Below are 22198 nucleotides of genomic sequence, written 5' to 3'. Positions count from 1 at the left end.
GCGAATTACAGTAGATGAATGCAAGGTGGTTGAAAGGAAAATTATACATAGGTTGAATTATAAGAAATTAACTATTTTACATTGAAAATAGTCGGACACCAGCGAGTATCAGGATACAATTATGAAGAGGGAATTTTAGCATACAGGGAATATGGATACCTAGTGTGAGGAAGAATAGACCCTACATATACCCTTCCCCTACTCCCAACCACTTACTGGAGCACTTGCTCTATCCACTCATCCCTTCCTACTCCCAGCCTGCTTTAGCCATTAGAAACCTCCAGCAAATGGCAGTTCCAATCCATCAGAGATGCCCTTTCATAACCTGAGACTGGTCTGTCAAACTACTATCAAGGACTTGCATTTGGCTACTTACCATTCAGCCCAGAGAAACTGTACATTCCCTTCTGATTAGTAATATGGTCCCAGGTCCCAGGCGTACCCAGTATCCTCAGTTTCTCTTTCAACTTCTGTCTATTGAACATAAAGCGCTCGGCCATCGTCAGTAAACTCTGCTTCCTTAGAAAAAGAAAGTAGTGTAATTGTCGCAACCTGGATGACCGCAGCATCATATTCATCCATCAAAATACAAACTTTTCTTGGGGGAGGGGGAGGGGAGTTGAGGCTACATAGCAGCTCCCTTTAAAATGCAAGAAAACACATATAGATAAGGAAGGGGTTTATTGAAATTGGAATTTGTCTTTTATTATGTATATTATATTATAAAAGTTGATGCATTATTGATATGCTTTGATGTTGTATTTATTGTATTCGATGATGTTTGCATCAATAAAAACTGTTTGAATCTAAAATACAAGACATATGTATCATACTTGAGAGAATATACAGTCCGTTCTCATCTGCGCATTCCCAATTCATGATTTTGTTTATCCGCAGTTGCATGCATTATGACTGCCATGTGTTCATGTATTCGCGGACCTCTGACCTTAGAATAAAAACTTTGTTTCCTTTCAAGTTAGTTCCCTTTTTTGGCTTTGCTTCCAGAAACAGCCACCAAGCATCAAGAGAGTAAGTTAAAAGCATAAAGAGTGAGATAGAAGCAGATTTTTTTTGGTTAGCAGCATTACTGTACTTCTAATGGTGAGAAAACCATGGTGCATTGCAGGTTGATGAGCAGATTAATTGCTTACTATTGCTGTACGTTGGAGCTTTTACCTCAGTGGCCAGCAATAAAAACCTTACGCAGTTTGATAAAAGGGGACCTAAAATTTTTTCTGCATACAGTGTGCTTTGTGTAGTTTAATTATATGGTTACCATTGTTAATAAGATTATATTGTGTGTATATGAAGAATGAATGGAGGAAATGGCAGTACAATTAGTACTATTATTATGGGGGTGGTGTCTAGGGAGAAGTTTGGGTGGGGTCTGAGGTGGAGCTTGGGCCGAGCTTAGGCAGGGTCTAGGGCAGAGGTTTTGGGCCCCCAAAACAAAAAAGCATTCCGCTGCCTATGGAGTAATCTATTATCTCTACCCAATGACCGAGATTTTTCTTGTTTAATGGAGGATAAGTAAGACTTCAAAAAATGTAAGATTTATTTCACTGCTCATATAGGTACATATGTTCATCTAGGGCAGTGGTTCCCAACCCTGTCCTGGAGGAACACCAGGCCAATTGGGTTTTCAGGCTAGCCCTAATGAATATGCATGAAGCAAATTTGCATGCCTATCACTTCCATCATATGCAAATCTCTCTCATGCATATTCATTAGGGCTAGCCAGGACAGGGTTGGGAATCACTGATCTAGGGGACCACAGGGAGGAATTAAGACATAGGCAAGCTAGGCAAATGCCTAAGGCCCAGATATTTATGAAGACCTCTCTCAGATATACCAATCCAGTAACTTTTTATAAAAAATATTTGTGTATTTTAAAAATTTTACATGAAAGGAGAAAAAAATATGTATATATAGTCATCATATCATATTCGCTATAATAAAACCCTTAGCGCGCATGTGTACTTCAAACTCTGTGCGTCCATGCTTCTGTGCCACGCATGCACAGTAGAAGGAGCCAGCGGCGGTTTCCCCATTGCCCTCCCTCATCAACGCTGGCTCCTTCTACTGCACATGCAGAGGCACAGAGGCATGGACCCAGTGGTGACCACCACGGCGGTGACTCCAATTCCCGCCCTCACTCCGTCTAACACTAATTTTAAACAGTTGAAAGGTATCCGTATGTGTGTGACTCAAAGGAGGGCACAAAAATAATAACAGGGAAGCAGGCATACCGATGCTCAGCATCTGGACTGTGGTTGGCGGTTGTTCAGGCTGGGAAGGGTGGAAACAACTAGCAGGAGGCAAAAGGAATGATTTAAGGTGAGAGAAGGGGACTGGAGCTGAAAGAAAGACAGACAGGCAGGGGGAAGGGAGAGAGAAAGAAAGAAAGACAGACACACAGAAAGACAGGGGGCAGGGAGAGAAACAGAATGAAAGAAAGAAAGACAGCCAGGAGGCCAAGGAGAGAGACAGAAAGACAGACACAAAGAAAGAAAGGGAGCAGGGAGAGAGAAAGAAAGACAGACATACAGAAAGAAAGAAAGAAATGCCTAAATCTACACATCTATTCTAGCACCTGTTAATATAACAGGCTAAAAAACTAGTCTAAAAAGAAAATGTTTATCCATCCTACATTGTTGTTAATCCACGATAACTGAGGGAGAGAACTATGAAAAAGCAGAGCACAATTAAAGGGGGGGAAAAATCAGGAGAAATTAGATGCTGCCTAAAGATAGACCATGTTATGAGCAGATTAGGAAGACAGTCCTTGTGAGGTACTTATGGCTACAGTTCCTTTTCCAGAAAGAAAACTAGTTACAAGGGTATCTAAGAACATAATGTACCTCCATCTTTATGACCTGAGGTCTCAAAAGTAGAAACAGTCTTCTTTTCTTTTTCTTGGTACATCTGGGTACATTCTGATTTTATATGTCATAAACAAAACATATTTATGCTTACAAAAACAACTTAAACAACAAGTTTTTGGTCAGAGTCTATAGCAAATTGTACCAGCAATGTGGCTGGAACCAGAGCTTCCTTATCTGATCTCTCTAGGAAATTTGTTAAGTCCAAACTATCAGCAGTTAAAACCTGCTGATTAGAGCTAGACTTTTTTTCTCTCCAGGAAAGTAATACATTTTTGATACAGGCAGTATTGCTGAGTTGCCAACATGGCCGTCCTCCGCGCATGTGCACAAACTGGACATGCACGAGGGATGGGGCCGGCAACGGCTCAGGAACACTGCCACTAGCTGCATAGGGCATAAGTGTTTTTGCCTAGAGAAGGTCTCTGGCTGGTGGGGTTTGCGGATCCCCACCAGCCATGCCAACGGAGCACTGATGTTGGGTGGGCATGAGTCCAAAGTGGTTGGGCCCAGACAAAGAAAATATTAAAGGATAATACAAGAGAGAGAAGGAGTTCAAGTACTAGAAAGCTTTGAAATGCAAGTTTACAAGTGAGCTCGGACAAGACTAGTGAACCAGTTCCTAGTAAGATCAAAACTGTGATCCTAAAGACCCTGGGCTGTTGCTCACATGAGAACCACTGCTTAATCCCTTTACATACATACTGATGAAGTCCCTTTTCTATTTATAAAGCAGACCTGGGCAGCAATGATTAAGCACTAAGGATAGGGTGACCATATTTCTGAAGTGAAAAAATGAGGATATGATCCTGCCCCCACCCCCACCCCCACCCCTGCTTTACATTTTATTCATAATTGTTATTAATTAACAAATTGATTTTACTTTAGTACCCAGTGATTTTATTTTAAAATATGATACTACCTGACCCCCAGCCTTCACAGCTAACAAATCTGTTCGAAGCAGTTAATATCCAAATAAAGACCAAAATAGTCATTAGGGGAGAAGGAAAGAGGATTCCAGGCAATCACCACCCTTCTGGTGAACCCCCCCCCCCCTGCGCACACACTTTCTTGGCATTTCTAAATCTACTTCCTTTCCTCTTTACCCCATGTTCTCCAGCACAGATTCCTTTCTTTTTGGAAAGTTGCTTTGCTCACCTCGTTGAACTGCTCAAACTGAAGGACTATTCCATAGTCGCGGTCATGCAGCTAAGAATTATATAGCAAAGGGTGGGAAAGATAATAAAACCAGCCTGAAACAAACCATGTGAACAAAAGAGATTGAGAGGTACTGAAGGGAATAGATTTAGTAGATAAGGATAGGTTGCTCACCCTCTCCAAGGTAGGGAGAACGAGAGGGCACTCTTTAAAGTTGAAAGGGGATAGATTCCGTACAAACGTAAGGAAGTTCTTCACTCAGAGAGTGGTAGAAAACTGGAACGCTCTTCCAGAGTCTGTCGTAGGGGGGAAACACCCTCCAATGATTCAAGACAAAGTTAGACAAGTTCCTGCTAAACCAGAACGTATGCAGGTAGGGCTAGTCTCAGTTAGGGCGCTGGTCTTTGACCAAGGGCCGCCGCGTGAGCGGACTGCTGGGCACGATGGACCAAAGAACTGAAACCACAGAACAATTTGTACAGATAGGGGCTTTTCCTCTCACTTCTGTTTCTGCACAGATCTCCTGCTCTGCAACTTAGCCCCTGCTAGTTTCCATAGCAATGGAACGCAGTGGTATGCAAAATGGCAGAGGGAGACGTAAACCATCTGCAAAGTTTACTTGCCATTTTCTCCCACTTAAAGTGTGTTGCTGGTTGGAGATCAAGGGTGTGAAAGAGCTGTTGGTAAAATGGTAGGGAAGCCGTGTAAGAAAAGGGGGTTTGACTTGGACTCTTTTTTTCTTCCTGGTTTTCAGGGTGGTCTATCTGTTGCCCTCAGAAATGATGTAAACCAGACAAAAGACAGCAATTGAAAAAGCTGCCCGGACACACAATGGGAGTGCCAAAAGGAGGATATGTCGAAACCCGGGCATATGGAAATCATACTTAAGGAAATACTTCTTCATGGAAAGAGTGGTGAATTCATGGAAAGGCCTCCCAAATTCAAGAAAGCTTGGGACAAGTACATAGGATCTGGAAGGGATAGTAGCTGACACAGATGGATAGACTGGATAGGCCATATAGTCTTTATCTGCCTTCATTTTATCTCTGTTTCTATGATAAGGGTTTTAGGTTTTCATTTAGTTTGATTCTGAAATTTATAGCAACTGTTTTGGGTGTTTTTCTGTGTCTCAGACTTCCTTACCATAAAGCGAAGAGGGCTGGGTTGTTGAGTATCGTGGTCACAATTCGAGCTCCCAGAGTAGGCGGATTAAGCCATGCCGCTTTTGCGATCAGGTCCACCTGAGATCGAATGATGATGAGGGTATTGCTGTTCTTTGCTATCACAATAAGATTGCCAACGCTATTGTCTGCAAGTAGAAAAGATCCCTATGAAAGGGCATTTCTACTGCTCGTTCAGACAGTCTCAGCAAACCAAAGAGCCAGTTGACTTGATTTACCTTTTCTTTTTTTTACCATTATGGCAGTTCTCAGTCTATTCTCAATCTAGTCTTCAGTACCCCTCCCCCCCACCCGTCAGTTGATTTTTCAGAAATCTACAATGAGATAGGAAGCAGTACATGCAAATCTATCTAATGCATATTGTCTGTGGGTAGCAGAAACAACAGCAGATCATCAAAGGAAGTTCAGAGAATTTATAAGGCTTAAATTACACCAAAGAAACATTATGCTTGACATGGCCACATTTTGCCTACAAAGGCTGCATCAGGGCAGTAACTGTTTAAACCAGGCTTGTCCTACCTTTTTCTAGTCAGGGGCCACATTTTATGTTTTGTAACATTCCCTCCCCCACCCCAAGGCTTTGCCCAGTCTCTTTCCCCTCGCTTGGCTTCAGTTGAAGAACAAAAGAATGGGCTTCCTGCTTTCCCAGTGTGATTGGGCTTACTGCAAATCTGAGCTGCATGGTGCCAGAAGTTCATGTTGGACTTGAAACTATGAGACCAATCCAAACTTATGGCACTACTTGGCTCAGACTTACAGAGCTGAGTTATCCAAGTTTATTAAAAATTTGATATACTGCTTAATCAGGCAGGGAAGCAGGAGTCTTGTCAAAGGTGCCAGCTCTGTGGGTGCTAGAGCACCTCCAATAGTCTTTCCAGCACTATCCAGACATCAGAGCTGAAATCTTCCCAATGTAGAGTTGCAGGGAAAAGCAGGAAGAAAGGCACTATTTCAGTAGCTACTGCTCCTGAATCTATTGGTCAGACATTTATTAGCTAGCTGCAAAGAAAGCAGGACCAGTAGCTTATGAGACACCAGTGGTCAGACATTTCTTAGCCAATAGGCCACAGGGGAAAGCAGGATGGAAGGTTGATGTCTCCTAAGCCTAGGGTTACCAGACATCCAAGAAAAACCCAGACATGTCCTTTTTTAGGCTTGATGGACCTTCAGTCTGTCCCAATATGGCAATTCTTATGTTCTTATTAGGGGACATGCGATGAAACTACTAAGTAGTAGATTTAAAACAAACCGGAGAAAATATTTATTCACACATGCAATTAAACTCTGGAATTTGTTGCCAGAGAATGTAGTGAAATCAGTTAGCTTAGTGGGGTTTAAAAAAGGTTTGGCTTTAATAAGACCATCCTTCCCAAAGTCATGCAGGTCAAAAACTTTGGACGCTCTGGCAGGACAAAATATACACACGTGGTGGATCAGGGACACAACCTCCTTTGACTGCCTGGGGACTAGGTAAGCGCTCAGAACACCATGTTCTTCAAACAGAAAGCAGCAGGTGTACGTGATGTGTTTGAGAGGCCATCTGTTAAAAAACGAAAGACCACCTGATGTACTGAGAACTAACTACTACACAGCTTGGCTGACTCGGACCTTTTTGTACAGTTTCTACTTTATATTGTGTAGCTGGCGCTACAGTACAGCAGAAGTAAAACTTGTTTCTTTTATGATTAAATTAGTTTAGGGACCACAGTAAACATGATTCCCACATCCTGTTCCTGTGGACATTGGATTGATCCTGTGTAAACATAATTGTAAATATTCTTGGTTAGATGGACTTTTGTTGTATCTTTTGGACAATGCTCTGAATATTGGAAAGGACTTAGAAAAAAAAAAAAGGTTTGGCTAATTTCCTAAAAGAGAAGTCCATAGGCCATTATTGAGATGGCTTGGGAAATCTATTGCATATTCCTAGGATAAGCAGCATAAAATTTGTTTTACTACTTGGGACCTGGGTTGGCCACTGTTGGAAACAGGATCCTGGGCTTTATGGACCTTCTGTCTGTCCCAGTATGGCAATTCTTATGTTTTTATTAGTCTCCTCCTCCTATCTCCAAGAGCTCTGGAAAATTAAAAACTGCTTCTCTGAAACTTACTTCACCCTATTGCTCTATGCTTTTGTCCTTCACTACTGTAATGCACTATTCAATGGATTAACAGCAAAAAAACTCCAGCTCCTACAACGTGTACAAAACACGGAAATTAGACTCCTGAAAAACATTTACACCTGTGACTCTGTCTCAGAAGTACTATCATCAGCCCACTGACAAATGCTGTATTTTCAAGGGCCTAGTAATAACATACAAGTCCCTATACAATATGGCACCTAGCTACATATTAACCAAATTTCCTCCATACGTCCCAACAGACCACTTTGCTCTCAGAAGGAAACACATCTGTGAATACCTCCTGGTCGCACTCTCCAATTTCAGAGTAGGATGTCATTGCGGCCAATAAAACTTACCTCGTCCCAAAAATCCAGTCACTCTACTCTAACGTACATGAACTAGATCCACTCTGGTTATTAAATGAAGATGGAACTAATGGTATGTTAACTTAAAGACCAAACTATATGCTAAAATTGACTCTGTATATCTAACATTACTGTACAAATGTGAATTCATAATTTGTCTATGCTTTATGTATGTCAACCTTGTTACCCATTATGAGGTCGTTGGGGAGGATGGAATATAAAACTAACCAAATAAAATAAATAAAGATGAGGCTTTTTGCGGGCAGAGCCAGGGACATAACGGGGTGGGGTTGGAGGCGGAACCTGGCAGGGCCAGAGGCAGAACAAGGCAGTGCTGGGAGTGCAACAGGGCGGGGCCATGTGTCTGGGTTTCTACATCAGAAAATCTGGTAACCTAAGCCACTGGTCCCAACTTCCCCTGCAGCTTATTGGCTGGCTAAAGAATATCTGACCAATGAGCTAATAGCAGGGAACAGAGAAGAGCTGCAGTGTAGGTCAAGACAGGCTTCCTGCCATAGGTATACCACAGAGCGTTTCCCAACTTTAAGCCAAAAAACCCCTAGATCCAAAAAATTTCAATCGAGAACCCCTGAGTTCCAAGCAGCAGAGATTATGAAATAGACTTTTTAATGGTAAACAGTAACTAACTAGGCAACATACATTACAGATACAGGTCATTGCAATTGGCACACAGACCAAGGCATACTTCACATGATATGTTTATATTTCAGTCTCATATAAACTGGCACTTTGACAGGTGGTGTGTCATTTTACAAACAGTAAAAATGAGCAATGACACTTAGATGGAGCCGATTTATAGAAAAATTAAGATCTCCACAGAAGTTGCCATTAGTGACCAATACAGTTTCATCTTTTCTCTGGGAAAAAGAAACATGAAATTTGATTGGCCACTTTGGGCACGTTCTCCCCAGATTCATCGTGGTCACTTCATCATGGGACGTTTCATTGCAACCTTCTGTGGGTCCCAGACTACGATCCTGCCTGGGGGACAGTAGGGCTTAAGATTTGATTCAGGGGGGCTTGGGGGGCACTGTCCCCCAAATGAGGCATGAATTGTCCCATTCTGTGCTGGTGTGTAGGATGAGTCATTGGGACCGGCATCTTCTGCAGGGTCCTGGGCTCTGATCCTGGCTGAGGGATAAGTGGGGCTTAATATTTGATTCAGGGAGGATGTGGGAGGCACTGCCCCCCCAAATGAGGCATGAGTTGCCCCAATTCTGTGTGAGGTGCATTTTTAAAGAGGCCCTTTTGCCAAATAGCAGTAAAATGTAGCTTTATGCATGCCTTTTCAATGCATTAAGGCCATTTTTACCACTTGGGTACAGTGGTTGAATTTTCTTATACATGTGCAAATTTTGCTTATTCCCCTCTAGGTATGTGCCATTGTGTGCCCCTCTGTTGCTCTCAGTTTGAGATATCTGCACTTCCCCCAAATTCTATAAATGGGAGGAGTGTCCTAGTGGTTAGAGCTGCAGCCTTGACCCCCCTGAGGTTGTGGGTTTGAGCCCAGCACTGTTCCTTGGTCCCAGGTATGTTAGGTAGATTCTAAGCCCACTGGAACAGATAGGGAAAAATGCTTGAATATCTGAATGTATAAACTGCTTAGACAATCTCCATTGATAGGCAGTATATAAGTAACAGATGAACTTAGAAACTTGGTGTGTGTAGCTAATGTATGCGTATAACTTAATTGAATAATAAGGCCTAATCGTTGTTAATAATTGGCAACTAACATCTCATAATTGATATTAATTGGAAGTTATTTGCATAGCTTGGTAGGTATAATTCTGTAAGTATGTGATGATGAAAAGGGGGCGTGGTTAAGGAGTGGATCATGGGTGTTGTTTCAAGTTAAGTGCAAGTTTATAGAATATGTACCAATGTGCAAACAACTTAGGTGCGGACATTTAGACCTGATTTTAACTGGGCTAAATGGGTGCGCCTAAAGGTTATGCTACGCACAGGCCCTATAACTTTTACAGAATCGCACTTAGTGCCACACTAGCCAGTACCGATGTTTTAGGTGTAATATATAGAATCGGGCCTTTACTGTCATTGCTTTTAATTCTACAGGCAGTCCCTGAGTTAAGTACAACTCGTACTTAAGAACGTGGTTGCGGCTTCATTCACTGAGCAGTATTTCCAGGGGCATAGACTCCTACACTTCTCCTGCGGCAGATTCAGGAATGACGCATGGCCACATTAAGAACAGTGTGAAGTTGTGCATGCTGTACCTAAGAGGGAACACTGGTAGGGACAGTTTGCCCTTTTGTCAGAGGTAAGCAGCAAGAATCTTAAAATCTACAAGTTCTGAGTTACATACAAATCCAACTTAAAAACAGCTTTAAAAACGTAACTTGTTCTTAACCCGGGGACTGCCTGTATTTGCTTGCACCCTGTGAATGAGTCTACAGGACTCTACCACTCCCCCTGCTGGATACTCCCTCACAATGTCAGAACCACCTTAACATAGGTAGCTCCTTCTTAGGGGAAAGTGACACGAGAAGGAGGAGTCATGAAAGCAGCTACCCGGAAGTCTGAGACAGGGCTAGATCTAGGTTAGGTAGGCCCAGAGGGAGAAGGAGAAAAAGTAGCCCCAGCCTATTCCTTAACTACAACCACTAGACATTCTGCATGGCAAAGGTAAGCCAAATCTTTTCTTGTTGATACAGTGGTGCCTCGCACAGCGAACGCCTCGCACAGCGAACGCTGCGCACAACGAACTTTATGTCTTGATTCGTACAACGGACTTCGTTTCACACAACGAAGTCCGGGGTTCCTGCGGGGTTGGATCGCAGCGGGGTTGGTCGAGCCGCGAGGGTAGTCTCCTTCTCCTTACCTGCCCTGTCGCAGCACACAGCCGAACGGAAATCTTCCCGATGTCAGCGCTGACGTCGGAGGGAGGGCTTAAGCAAAGCCCTCCCTTCCTCCGACGTCAGCGCTGACATCAGGAAGACTTCCGTTCGGCTGTGTGCGGCTGCGGCAGGGCAGGTAGGGAGGAGGCAATGGCGTACGAAAGAGGGGGGAGGGGGCGGTCCGCCCGAAGAATGTGCACAGCTGGTCAGGTCCCCCGATCGACCGACAACAGGCCCGGCCGACAAACCTCCCTGCCCTGTAGCCGCGAATCTAAATTACCTCTTACAGCAGCTTCAATAATCCAGCTGCTGTAAGAAGGTAATTTAGATTCGCGGCTACAGGACAGGGAGATTTGTCCGACCGGGCCTGTTCTGTTGTCGGTCGGGTGCAAAAGCGCCACAAAGGTGGAGGCAGGGAGGGAGGAAAGGTGGAGTGGAGAAGAAAAGACGCTTAAGGGGGGAGAAGGCCGCTGAAAGCACATGTTGGAGCAGGGGATGAGAGGGAGGGAGAGAAGGGGAAATATTGGACAAGGGCAGAAGGGATGCTAAATCATAGGGTGACAGGCAGAGAGAACAACAGGAAAAAGAGTGGAAGCAATCTTGAACCCTGAGGGTGAGGGCAGAGAGAGGTGGTGAGATGATTGATCATGGGGAGAGGGACAAAAGGGAATAGAGATGGGATAGGAAGATAGTGGAAGTAAAAGGACAGGGAGATGTATGTTTTTAGATGTATCTAAATAAAAATAATAACAAAAATTTATCTTTTTTATGTCATCTTAGCATATTTTATGCTGCAGAACGAATTATTTTTTTTTACATGTATTCCTATGGGAAAACGCGTTTCACATAACGAACGTTTCACATAACAAACTTGCTCCTGGAACCAATTAAGTTCGTTGTGTGAGGCACCACTGTACTTGGGAACCCGACTCTTAGGTCTGGCTAGGACTAGACCTTGTTACCTGGCTGAAGGAAGACTGTTGCAAAGATTCTATTTGGGGCATGGCTGTTACAAACTACAGTCCAATTCTTGGGTCCTGTTAGCCATAGGCCCTTCTCAGGACTTTTGAGCCTGGCCCTGTGAAGTAACAGGGTGCAAGATTTTCCTTCTGATTTAATAAATAATTTTCCTTTACCTTTTGTGCTTGTGTCTGTCTGTTTGTGTTGTACGGTCCAGAGTCCAACTCACTTGTGCTGCCACACACCCTTTATACACTATTTTAGGTACATATGATTTTAATATCATTCTGAATGTTTATTATTATTTTTTTTTTTAAATGTTCATTTTATGTTATCGGCAACTACTTTCATGTGAACTGGGGCCTGGCCCCACTAGCTTGCTAGCTTGTAGCACAGTATATCTGCAGGATTTATTGATCTTCTTTAACATTTCATAAGGTGACTAGAGTCTGAAGCAGAAACAGTTCTCCTATAAGAGTAGACTTAATCCATTCCAAAGTTCACCTGAGAGACTAATATTTTCTTTGTATACGTGAAACACTATAAGTTATTGAGTTCTTGAAGCAGTCCTCATTCAGCCTCAAGACAATCCATGTTCAAAACCGTGTTCTAAGTTACATCTTTCAACCCCCAGACACATGGCTCAGACACTGATTGGTTTATATTGGTTGCAGTGTCATAAATGACATCATACAGAACTCAGACCAGTTACATCCCAGGTCATGTATGACACCTGTGACTATGGCTGCTCCCAGAGGTTCACCAGAATGACGACTGTCAGTTCTAAGAACTTACAAGTAGTATGCAGATGGTGCAAGGTGTTTGTGGGTGCTCTGTGCTCCCCTCTTTTCCCTGTAGCATGCCAACGTTCACATGGGGTGTAGCCAACGTACCATATAGCCCAAAGACTTTAGAAAATGACTGGGCACAGAAGAGTTCAAAGCCCTGGGTAATGAAGAGGCGCAGGGGCAGGGCATCTCTGTCCAGGTCCCCAGAGGCAAATCCCTGGCCAGAAAGGTGGAAAAAAGGAAAGAGCTCCCCTTTCTGAAATACACAGAAGAGAACATAAAAAGCATCAGATATGAGATGTGTAAACATATGCTACATGCCACTGACTTCCAGTCAACTGCTTTCAGCAAGAGCAATATTCCCAAATGCATGCCTAGAGGAAAACCGAGCCCTTCTGCTACTCTGACTCTGCTCTTAAAGAGGGCACCACCAGTTCACTGAGAACCATTAATTCAACATGGTATAAACTCAGTAAGGAAGAAGGGCTCGAAAACTCTATGGGTGGTCAGCAATTTTAGAAACATTGGCCTCTGTGAACTTTTTATAGCTGGATATTTTGCATTGGGTCATACTCAGATGCTAACATTGACTGTCCAGGTATAAGTGGATGTTGGCACTTATGACAATGGTGATACTTGTATTCACATCTAGATAACTATTTCACTAAAATTTCTGCTGTCCTAACTTTATCCAGATAGTTACCTAGTTAGATTAAATAATGGTACTAACTGGGTATCTCCTGGCTTCGCTTCACCTCTGTTTCCAGAAGAGTGAAACTGAAGGAGGAAAAGCCACGAGGACCACCCACAGGCTGCTGCTAGCAAGGTTTGAAGGCAAGTTTAAATGTCCTGGGTGGGGGGTAAGCACATGAAAGATCACCGAAATAGGGGGGGAGAGAAGCGGGACATGATGAGAGATGTAGAACCAGGGGAAAAGGAAGTATGAGGGAGCAATGCCATACTGTGAGGGGAGATAGAGAGCTAAATGGTTTGGGATCTATGGGGAAAGAGGGAGAGATACTGAAACTGGGGGGGGGGGGGGAAGAAGGGAAGGAACGGATGGGAAATAATGTCAGGATCTACAGGGGAAGGAGGGAGAGAGATTGGATCCACAGGTAGGTAGGGATGGGGGCACAGGAGAGAGAAGGACATTTGCTGAATTCCTGGGAAAGGGAAGAAGGAGGGAGAGATGATGGACACAGGGAGGAATAGGGAAACAGAAGGGGGATGTTAGGTGTGTGTGTGGGGGGGGGGGGAAGAGATAGGGACACAGAGGATGATACCAGACAGTTGTGTTGGGGAGAGGGGGAGGAGACACAGAGGGATGAAGATATGGAAAGGGTTATGGGGACACAAAAGGGTGATATTGAACAGGGCAAGAATGCACATCTGGGGGATGCTAAGCATAGTGGGAGGATAAGAGAATGACATGATGACAAAGTTTGTTCATGCAAGCTCTGTCCCTGCTCCATCCCTGCACCTCTATCTTCGCCCCATCCCTACAATCTCTGCTTCAGTCCTTGCCCCATCTCTGCGGATCCTGTCCTCATTTGCATAAGCCTCAAATACTTAGGATTTTATATTTAAAACTTTTTATTAAAGTAGAAAAATGGACAATATTCTGTACAACTGTTTGTACCAAAACCAAATAGAAATGGATTTACAAACTTCCCAAAGATTCAGTTGCCTATGTTTTTACATTATTTGGGAAGGTAATTGGATTGTCTTTCAGACACGGGTGTGGAAGAGAAACTAAACTGTGTAGTGGATGAACAGGAAAACATGGGTCTGATTCTGCAAATGGGCATCTTGATTGTAGGCGGCAGTTATGTCACGGGTCTAGGGAGATGCATAGGGACACATAAGTTCACCCAAAGCTGGACGTGGACATTGTTTCACCTGGAAGTGGCCTTGGGTGAATTTATGCATCCCTACGCATCTCTCTAGAGCTGCGACAGATGCCTGAAATGTAGGCCTGCAAAATGCTGGCCTACATTTCATCATAAAAGTAGACACTGCTGCTGGCTCAGCTGATCGCGACAAGGGACTCCACAATCAACTGAGATGGCAGGACTCCCCAAAGCCATGGGAAATACCTCTGCCATGATCAGCTGAGCCGGCAACAGCAGAGGAACCCCCACACACACACACACAAATCTGTGCAGCAGGAGTGATGATCACTCCCTCCTGCTTACCACTCTGACACTCCCCCATCGGCGCAGCAGTTGGGATGCCCACTCCGTACTGTTGCTGGGCCCTGTCAATCCCCCAACCTCCTGATACTTCCTGATACCCTCAATACCCTCCCAACACCCCCAACACTCCTCCACACCCCAACATTCCACCTTGCCACCCCATGAACTCCCCTGTACCTTTAGAAGATGGCTAGCGAGAGGGATACTCACTCCCTCCTGCCGGCAGGCTCGCCTCTTCCAAAATGGTAGGCCTTCCCCTTCCTGGATGCTCCAGGGAGGGGCCGAAGGACCAAAATGGTCCAGATACCCAAGGCTCTTAGGCTTCCTTCCAGGTATATCCTGGGATGCGCTGGGAGTGGTCTAAGACTATGATTGAGAGTGGTCTTAGGTGTCTGGTCAATCAGAGTCTGGCCACTCCTGGTGCATCCCAGAATGCACTGAGAAGGAGGGCTAAGGCCCTGATTGGCTTAGGTGCCTAAGGCCCTTCCTATGGGAGACACCATAGGTATCTGGACTAATCAGGTCCTTAGACCACTCCCATATGTATAGAATGGGAGAAATGCCTTAGAGAACCAGACTCCTTACCTGCATCACACCAGCAAGCTGTTTCCACTCCTCAGGAGTGAGGTCCATTCCTGTTGGGTTATGGGGTGAAGCATGCAACACAACAATGGATCTTTGTGGGGCATCCTGAAATCAAATGAGGAGAAAAGGGTCAAAGGAGAAAAGGAGAAAAGGGTCAGGTTCTTTGGTGGGAGAACCTGGCAACTCTAGAACTTATGGGCCCGGTATTCAGCTGGCAGCACTCAGGGCCAGATTCTGCAAACAGCGCCATAATTGGTGGCCGCCTACAAAAATGATGTCAATTGTGTGTCAGTCACACTACAGTGCCATTTACAGAATCACGGCTCCCGTTAAAAAGTAGGCACCAGTAACGTAGGCCAGGGTTTTACAGGTCTACATTACCAGTACCTACCTTTGAAGGAAAATCACGCCTGATGATGTCTAAGGTCATTTCCAGCCCAAACCAGGCCTACTGTGACCTTAGGTACCTCTGTAGACACGATTCAGGCGCCTACATTTTTCTAATGAAATTTTAATTGGTTTTTAATCAGTGCAGTGAGTTAGTACACCATTTAAGCCAATTAAATTAGGTGACGGTTGACGCCCTAACTTACGGCACCATTTGCAGAATCAGGCCCTAAGTGCTGAATATTGTTACTTAACTGACCAAGGCCCCAGAATATCCCCCAAATAGCCAGTTTTCAGTTCAGAACTAACCAGTTATTTTCAGCCATACTAACAAGATAAGTGCTGCCGAAAATTAGTGGTTAACCGTGAACAGGCAATTTAACCAGCCAGGAGCCCATTTCTGGCTGGTTAAATTGCTTTGAATATCAAGCCCTCAGAGTCTTCGCAGGTACAGAGCAATACAATCTCCTTCTCATTTCTTTCCCATCACCACTCCACTCTGCCACAATTCAGAATGAAATAAAAGTTAAATTAATTATCAGGTATGCATGGACAGCATCAGTGTAAGCTTCCTTTACCCATAGTTGAGTTGAACGTGATGCTTGCTGACTGTCTCTAAAACAAATGATCTTTGATCCCTGAAACCTTTCTCTCTGTTATTTTGAAAATATTCTCAAAACACTGCAAGTCAAAGCAAAGTTCACAAAAAACAGTTACCTTCAGATCAGACAGTAGCTGTTTCATGTCTACGCCCAGCAGCCTGCTGTCCCAGTAACTGTAGGAGCAGATAGTGGTGAATCCAGCATCCTGGAAAATGCACCGGTGAGTGTCTGCCAAAGAGAAGACGCAACAGCAGTCGCTAACTCTCCAATCCAGCCTTTCTGAGATATTCAAAACACAATGGATGAGAACCCAGAAAATTTTCATTTTGTGTCACTCCTGTGTCACTTAAGGGAATGTTCTTTTTTTTTTTTTAAATGCTCTTTATTCAGAATCCAATATGTAAACACAGTGGTGAATATTCATTTGGGGGGGGGTTCCCCTCCCTCATGAGAGATGACACAAAATGAAAATCTCCTGAGCATCCTTCCCATGCCCCCTCCCACCAGAAAGAGACAAACCCCTCACCCTGTAGGACTTTCAGGACTACCAGAAGGATCCATTGGGGCAGGAGCAATGCCTATTTGCTCTTGTTCATGACCTTGGCCACATCTAATATGGCAGCCATGACCTTTCACCCAACTTAGATGTGAGACCACAAGGGACAGAGACAATACTTGAATAGAAGTGTATTAACAGTAGAGAATGACACGGGGACACAATTTTCCCCATCCCCACGGGAACTCATTTTCCAGTCCCAGCGAGTTCTTTTCCTATCCCTGCCCCATTCCTGCAAGCTCTGTCCTTATCTGCACAAGCCTCAAACACTTTTAAATCATAAGTGTTCAAGGCTTGTGTGGTTAAGGCCAGAGCTTACAGGAATGGGACAGGGACAGCGACAAAACTTGTGGGGACGGGGTTGGGAAATTGAGTTCCTGCGGGGACGGAGAAAAATCTGCCCCTGTGTCATTCTCTAATTAACAGCTTTGGCTATACAACAGAAAGGAGGTATATCGAATAAATTACTTTTGCCAAAGACAGGCAATAACAGAGGAAATGCCATTGACATTTCCTGTCATTATCAGCAATTGCCCATCCTTACAAAACACTAGGCCTGACCAAATTAGCCTTGGCTTACAGAGGTTCACTCTCTTTAAGCAAAGGACACTGGAGTGCCATAATATGCCCTAAGCAGGCAAACAATGGAGCCAGAGGCAGATACTGTACATATATCTACTGGATAATCAGGACTGGTGTCATGGGGTGTACACGGGACAATTGTTCTGAGCCCTCACTATACTATAGTGGTCACAAACACAAACACGCGGTCACAAACACGTGGCCCGCGGGCCGCATGTGGCTCTCCAGGTTTTATTTGCGGCCCGCGGTCTGGACACGATCAACAGCATTTCTCTTCCCCTTTCTCTTCCTTTTGGAGCAGCAGCGTGTGTGGCCGGCTCGTTCCGTTCAAAGCCGCGGGTTGGCGGCTCCTCACGCTATCCACTCCTGCATCGGAAGCCTCTCTGACATCACAACATCAGAGAGGCTTCAGACGCAGGCGCGGATCTCGCAAGGAGCCGCCACCCGCGGCTTTGAACGGAACGAGCCAGCCAGACACGCTGCTGCTCCACAAGGAAGAGAATGGAAGGGGAGGGGAAAGAGAAATGCTTCTGCTACATAGGAAAGGGGAACCCCTAGGGAAATGTTGCTGCTGCTGTACAGGGAAAGGGAGAGGGAGGGAAAGGGAGAGGGAGGGAAAGGGGAAGAGAAATGCCTCTCCTGCACAGGAAAGGGGGAAGGGAAATGCTGCTTCTGTTGCTGCTGCACCCAATTGGAAAAAGTGAGGGAAGGAAGGAGAAGGGAGAGGAGAGGAACAAGAGAAGAAGCCAAGTTCATGGGAGGGAGGGAAGGTAAGCAGATGGGGGAGGGAGAGATGCCAGGGCATGGGGGAGGGAGAGATGCCAGGGCATGGGGGGAGGGAAGGAGACAGATGCCAGACCAGGGGAAAGGAAGGAGGGAGGGAGGGAGAGAAAGGAAGGAAGGAAAGAGATGCCAGACCATGGAAATAGGACGGAAGAAGAGAGAGATAGGAAGGGAAGGTAAGACATGGAAACATAGATTTTGAAAAGAAAGCAGAAAAATTGAAGATTAAGTTAATGCCAAAGATGGATGCAAGGCAGAAAGTGAAGACGGAGAGAAAAACAGTCAAAGGACAAGAAGGCCCTGGAAACATAGTTGAAAGCACAGAAAAATAAAGTCACCAGACAACAAAGGTAGGGAAAATGATTTTATTTTCAATATAGTGATTGAAATGTGCCAGTTTTGAGAAAGAAAAGATATTAAACTTTAAATGTGAGGGCCGCAGAAAAAATAGTTAATGTCTTATTAAAGAAATGACAATTTTGCATGAGGTAAAACTCTTTATAGTTTATATATCTCTCCTTTTAACTGTTAAAGGAAAGTTTTATAAACTATAAAGAGTTTAACCTCATGCAAAATTGTCATTTCTTTAATAAGACATTAACTATTTTTTCTGCGGCCCTCCGAGTACCTACAAATCCAAAATGTGGCCCCGCAAAGGGTTTGAGTTTGAGACCACTGCTATAGTGGGACCAAGTGTATGGATGTAAAAGAAACACAGCCTACTGGGGGGGGGGGGGCTTTGGGACCCTTCCCAAATTTCTGTCCTGCGCCCCAGCATATTTAACCTTATCCCTGTGGATTAAAACTTTAATACTGTTAACGGGATCTGAGAGAGATGAATCCGGGAGATGAGGGAAGTACAAGATGGCGGCGGATGGGTGATGGGGGTCTCCAATTTAACGTAGCAGAAGATAGTAAACTTTACCTGATTATCCAAGTGAACAGGAAGTGTTTGCACCGATCCCTCGGTGGCTAGAACAAGGAGAGCCAGGAACTGGAGTTGCAGCTTGCTCCCAACTATTAAAACCATCGGTGGTAACGTTGGAGAGCAAATGGGAAGCTCTCCAGAACCTAACCACTATAGTTGCCAAATATTCCCAACATCCTTCTCTACTTGCGAGTACTGTTGCAGTTTTAGATGAAAAAAACTGGAAGTTCAAGTTTTTTCAAGTTTATTAGGATTTTATATACTGCCTATCAAGGTTATTTTAAGCAGTGTTTTACAATCAGGTACTCAAGTATTTTCCTTATCTGTCCTGGTGGGCTCACAATCTATCTAACGCACTGAGGCTATGGAGAACTCAGTGACTTGCCCAGGGTCACAAGGTTAAGGTTAAGGATAATGTGGAATAAGCTTTCAAGATTTGACATCTGAGATTATAAAGGATAAGATTTCTCTCTACTAGGAAGATAGAACAAACTAGAGAAATTACAATCGTAGATTGAGTATACAATTGTTGAATTTTCCTAAATATCTAGTAATGGCTCCCTTGGATTTATTCAAAAATACCCGATTGAAGTCCTGAAATTTTTCTCTGAAGCCATTCCGCCAGTAAATAAAATTTACTATTTGCCATCTAGGAAAGATACGAGTAAATCCAGAGATGAGGCAAACTAATTCAAATGGACAGGAAAACCTTAACATTACGGATTTGCTTGAAATAAGTTTATCGGAAACGTCTGAAAGAACCACTTTATTAGTATCATTTGTATGTGAGCAAGATGTTAAATGACATATTTAGATTGTATTTTCGTAATTCACAAGCGTTATTTTTATGGTTAAAAAAAAAGTTTGGATGTTTCCCGATGTGACTCGGCAAACACAAGAACGAAGGAAATTATTCTTGGCAAAGAGATCTGAGGCCTTGACTTTAGGTGCCTCATTTCTCTTGGCTTATCCATGAAAGTGTATGATCAAATACTTAGAGGAGTGAAACATGTTTTTTATTCACCAGAGCAATTGCAAACATTCTTGGAGTTGAAGAGATTGGTGACTTGAACTGTTTAGTTAAAAATCCAGAAACAGCTGTTGTGAATAATTGGGGACCCACCGTTAGGCCTATTCCTTTATTATTATTGCGATGTAAAATGTGGTTCTCTTCCCTTTTCCATGGGCCTTCCTCCTATTATAGTGGTCCAAGGAAGACATAATTCTGAGTTTAATTGGAGGTTTTTCACTTTTTAGATTTTTTTTTTCTGTATTTCTTGAGCAAGAGTTTATCTTGTGAAGTATGATAAATTTGAATAGAATATAAATAAAAACAAACAGGGGATCTGAGATTGCAGTTTATTGGGCAAACCCTAACAACATTATTTTAGTTTGGACCAATAAATAGTTTCAACTAGCAAAAAAAACCCCCAAACACACCTTATCCCTATGTCTAAAGAGGTCCCTAAACATTAGCGCAAATATCACAAATTCAGAGCAAACTAATAGTAAAAGAGTGGGTGGGAAACATTTTCATAATGCGTAGTGCAGATTTTAGTGCCGGCAGCGGCGGTAACTACTCCGATGCTCATAGGAATTCTATGAGCGTCGGAGCAGTTACCGCCGCTGCCGGCACTAAAATCTGCACTACGCATTAGTAAAAGAGGAGGGATTAGTTAAATAATTGTATTTAAATCCATGGATATGTAGCAGAATGTTTGATTTTGTTTCCGTTAGCCAAGACGTTGTGGCTATACCATGAAATTTACTTTATTGTTTTGTCAACTAGATGAAAACACTGAGCTTTCCTTTGTAGGAACTCCTTCAGCAACCTCTCCGAGACAATCTTAGGGCTCTTTTTATCAAGCCATGCTAGTGGTTTTAACGCGCGTGCTAAACTGCCGGCCGCGCTGACCACTACCGCCTCCTCTTGAGCAGGCGGGTAGTTTTTAGGCCAGCCGCGGGGCGTTAGGTGTGATGAAAAGTCGTGCGCGTTAACCCCGCTAGCGCCGGCTTGATAAAAGGAGTCCTTAAGTTCCGGTAGAAAGTTACAAAAGTAGAAATCTAATGGACTGGTACAGATGCTTTTCATGTTCCAAGTCATGTCTTCATTACAATAATCAGCTTTAAATAATGCCTGTATGACATGTCAACCTCTAGCATCAAATCAAATGTAAAGCATTTGGAGATGTTGTATGCACTTCTTAAAAATTAATGTAGGTCAGACTGAACTCTGTTTTCCAAAACTCAAAGCATATTTTGACCAAAAGGAACAAATTGACAGAACTAGCTTTTTTGTTTATTTTTAAGTATGCTTTTGTGTTGTCTTTGAACACAATCTTAAGAACAAGATGACAATAATAAACAGAGGAGGCCACAAATATAACACAGGCAAGATGATACTGGTCTGAATGAAAGCATGGCCTCTGTGCCAAAAATGTGTTGGTGTGTTATGCATCAGCTGCCCCGAGGGATGTTGGAGACTATGACCCATATGAGATGGCAACCCAGATGCAACCTCAGCCTTCCAAAGAGAGAATACAGAGTTCAGAGACTATCCCTTAGAACAGTGATTCCCAACCCTGTCCTGGAGGAACACCAGGCCAATCGGGTTTTCAGGCTAGCCCTAATGAATATGCATGAGAGAGATTTGCATATGATGGAAGTGATAGGCATGCAAATTTGCTTCATGCATATTCATTAGGGCTAGCCTGAAAACCCAATTGGCCTGGTGTTCCTCCAGGACAGGGTTGGGAACCACTGCCTTAGAAAACACCATTCCATGGTGTTGTACCCATCTAAGCATACCCCTGACTAGACAGAACTAACCTCCCCTTTTTACAAAGCCGTGCTAGCATTTTTAGCACGAACCGTGGTGGTAACAATTTCGTCACATAGAATTCCTATGTGCGTCAAAGCTGATTCCGCCATGACCAGTGCTAAAATGGGTAAGGAGGAGAGAGGTTAAAATAGCTGAAGAAAACTGGGATGTGTTCTTTTAATATAAGCAGTCTTTTTTACTAAGCTGGATCAGCACTAATGCATGTTTACTGAAAAAGAAAAAAATAAAGGCTTACTGCAGGGCGTGCTCATACATCTTGCAAGTAATTTTTTGCATGTGTATGCACTACCCCCATGCTTAAAAATATAATTTATTTTTTTAGCGCTGGGGCAGGTCTGAGAGTAGATCATGGGCGTGTTCTGTGGTAATCAGTTAGTGTAGCTACGTTGCCGCATGTTGACCTAT

The 22198-nt window shown here is 43.7% G+C and overlaps 1 protein-coding gene across 1 annotated transcript in view; it reads right to left on the bottom strand.

Annotated features, from left to right (window-relative positions):
* GOT1L1 (glutamic-oxaloacetic transaminase 1 like 1) overlaps positions 1–22198 on the bottom strand; it is a 51329-nt gene that overhangs the window by 4767 nt on the left and 24364 nt on the right. The window contains exons 4-8 of the mRNA XM_033950036.1: positions 16218–16330; positions 15114–15218; positions 12439–12589; positions 5184–5349; positions 377–519 (exon numbers count right to left, since the gene is read on the bottom strand). Of these exons, the coding sequence (XP_033805927.1) occupies positions 377–519; positions 5184–5349; positions 12439–12589; positions 15114–15218; positions 16218–16330 (678 nt within the window). The remainder of the gene's footprint in view (positions 1–376; positions 520–5183; positions 5350–12438; positions 12590–15113; positions 15219–16217; positions 16331–22198) is intronic.

The sequence above is a fragment of the Geotrypetes seraphini genome, chromosome 6 (genome assembly GCF_902459505.1).
Source record: "Geotrypetes seraphini chromosome 6, aGeoSer1.1, whole genome shotgun sequence".
NCBI classification, from domain to species: Eukaryota; Metazoa; Chordata; class Amphibia; order Gymnophiona; family Dermophiidae; genus Geotrypetes; species Geotrypetes seraphini.
The sequence above is the reverse complement of the archived record's forward strand: the minus strand, read 5'-3'. Positions and strand labels throughout refer to the sequence as shown.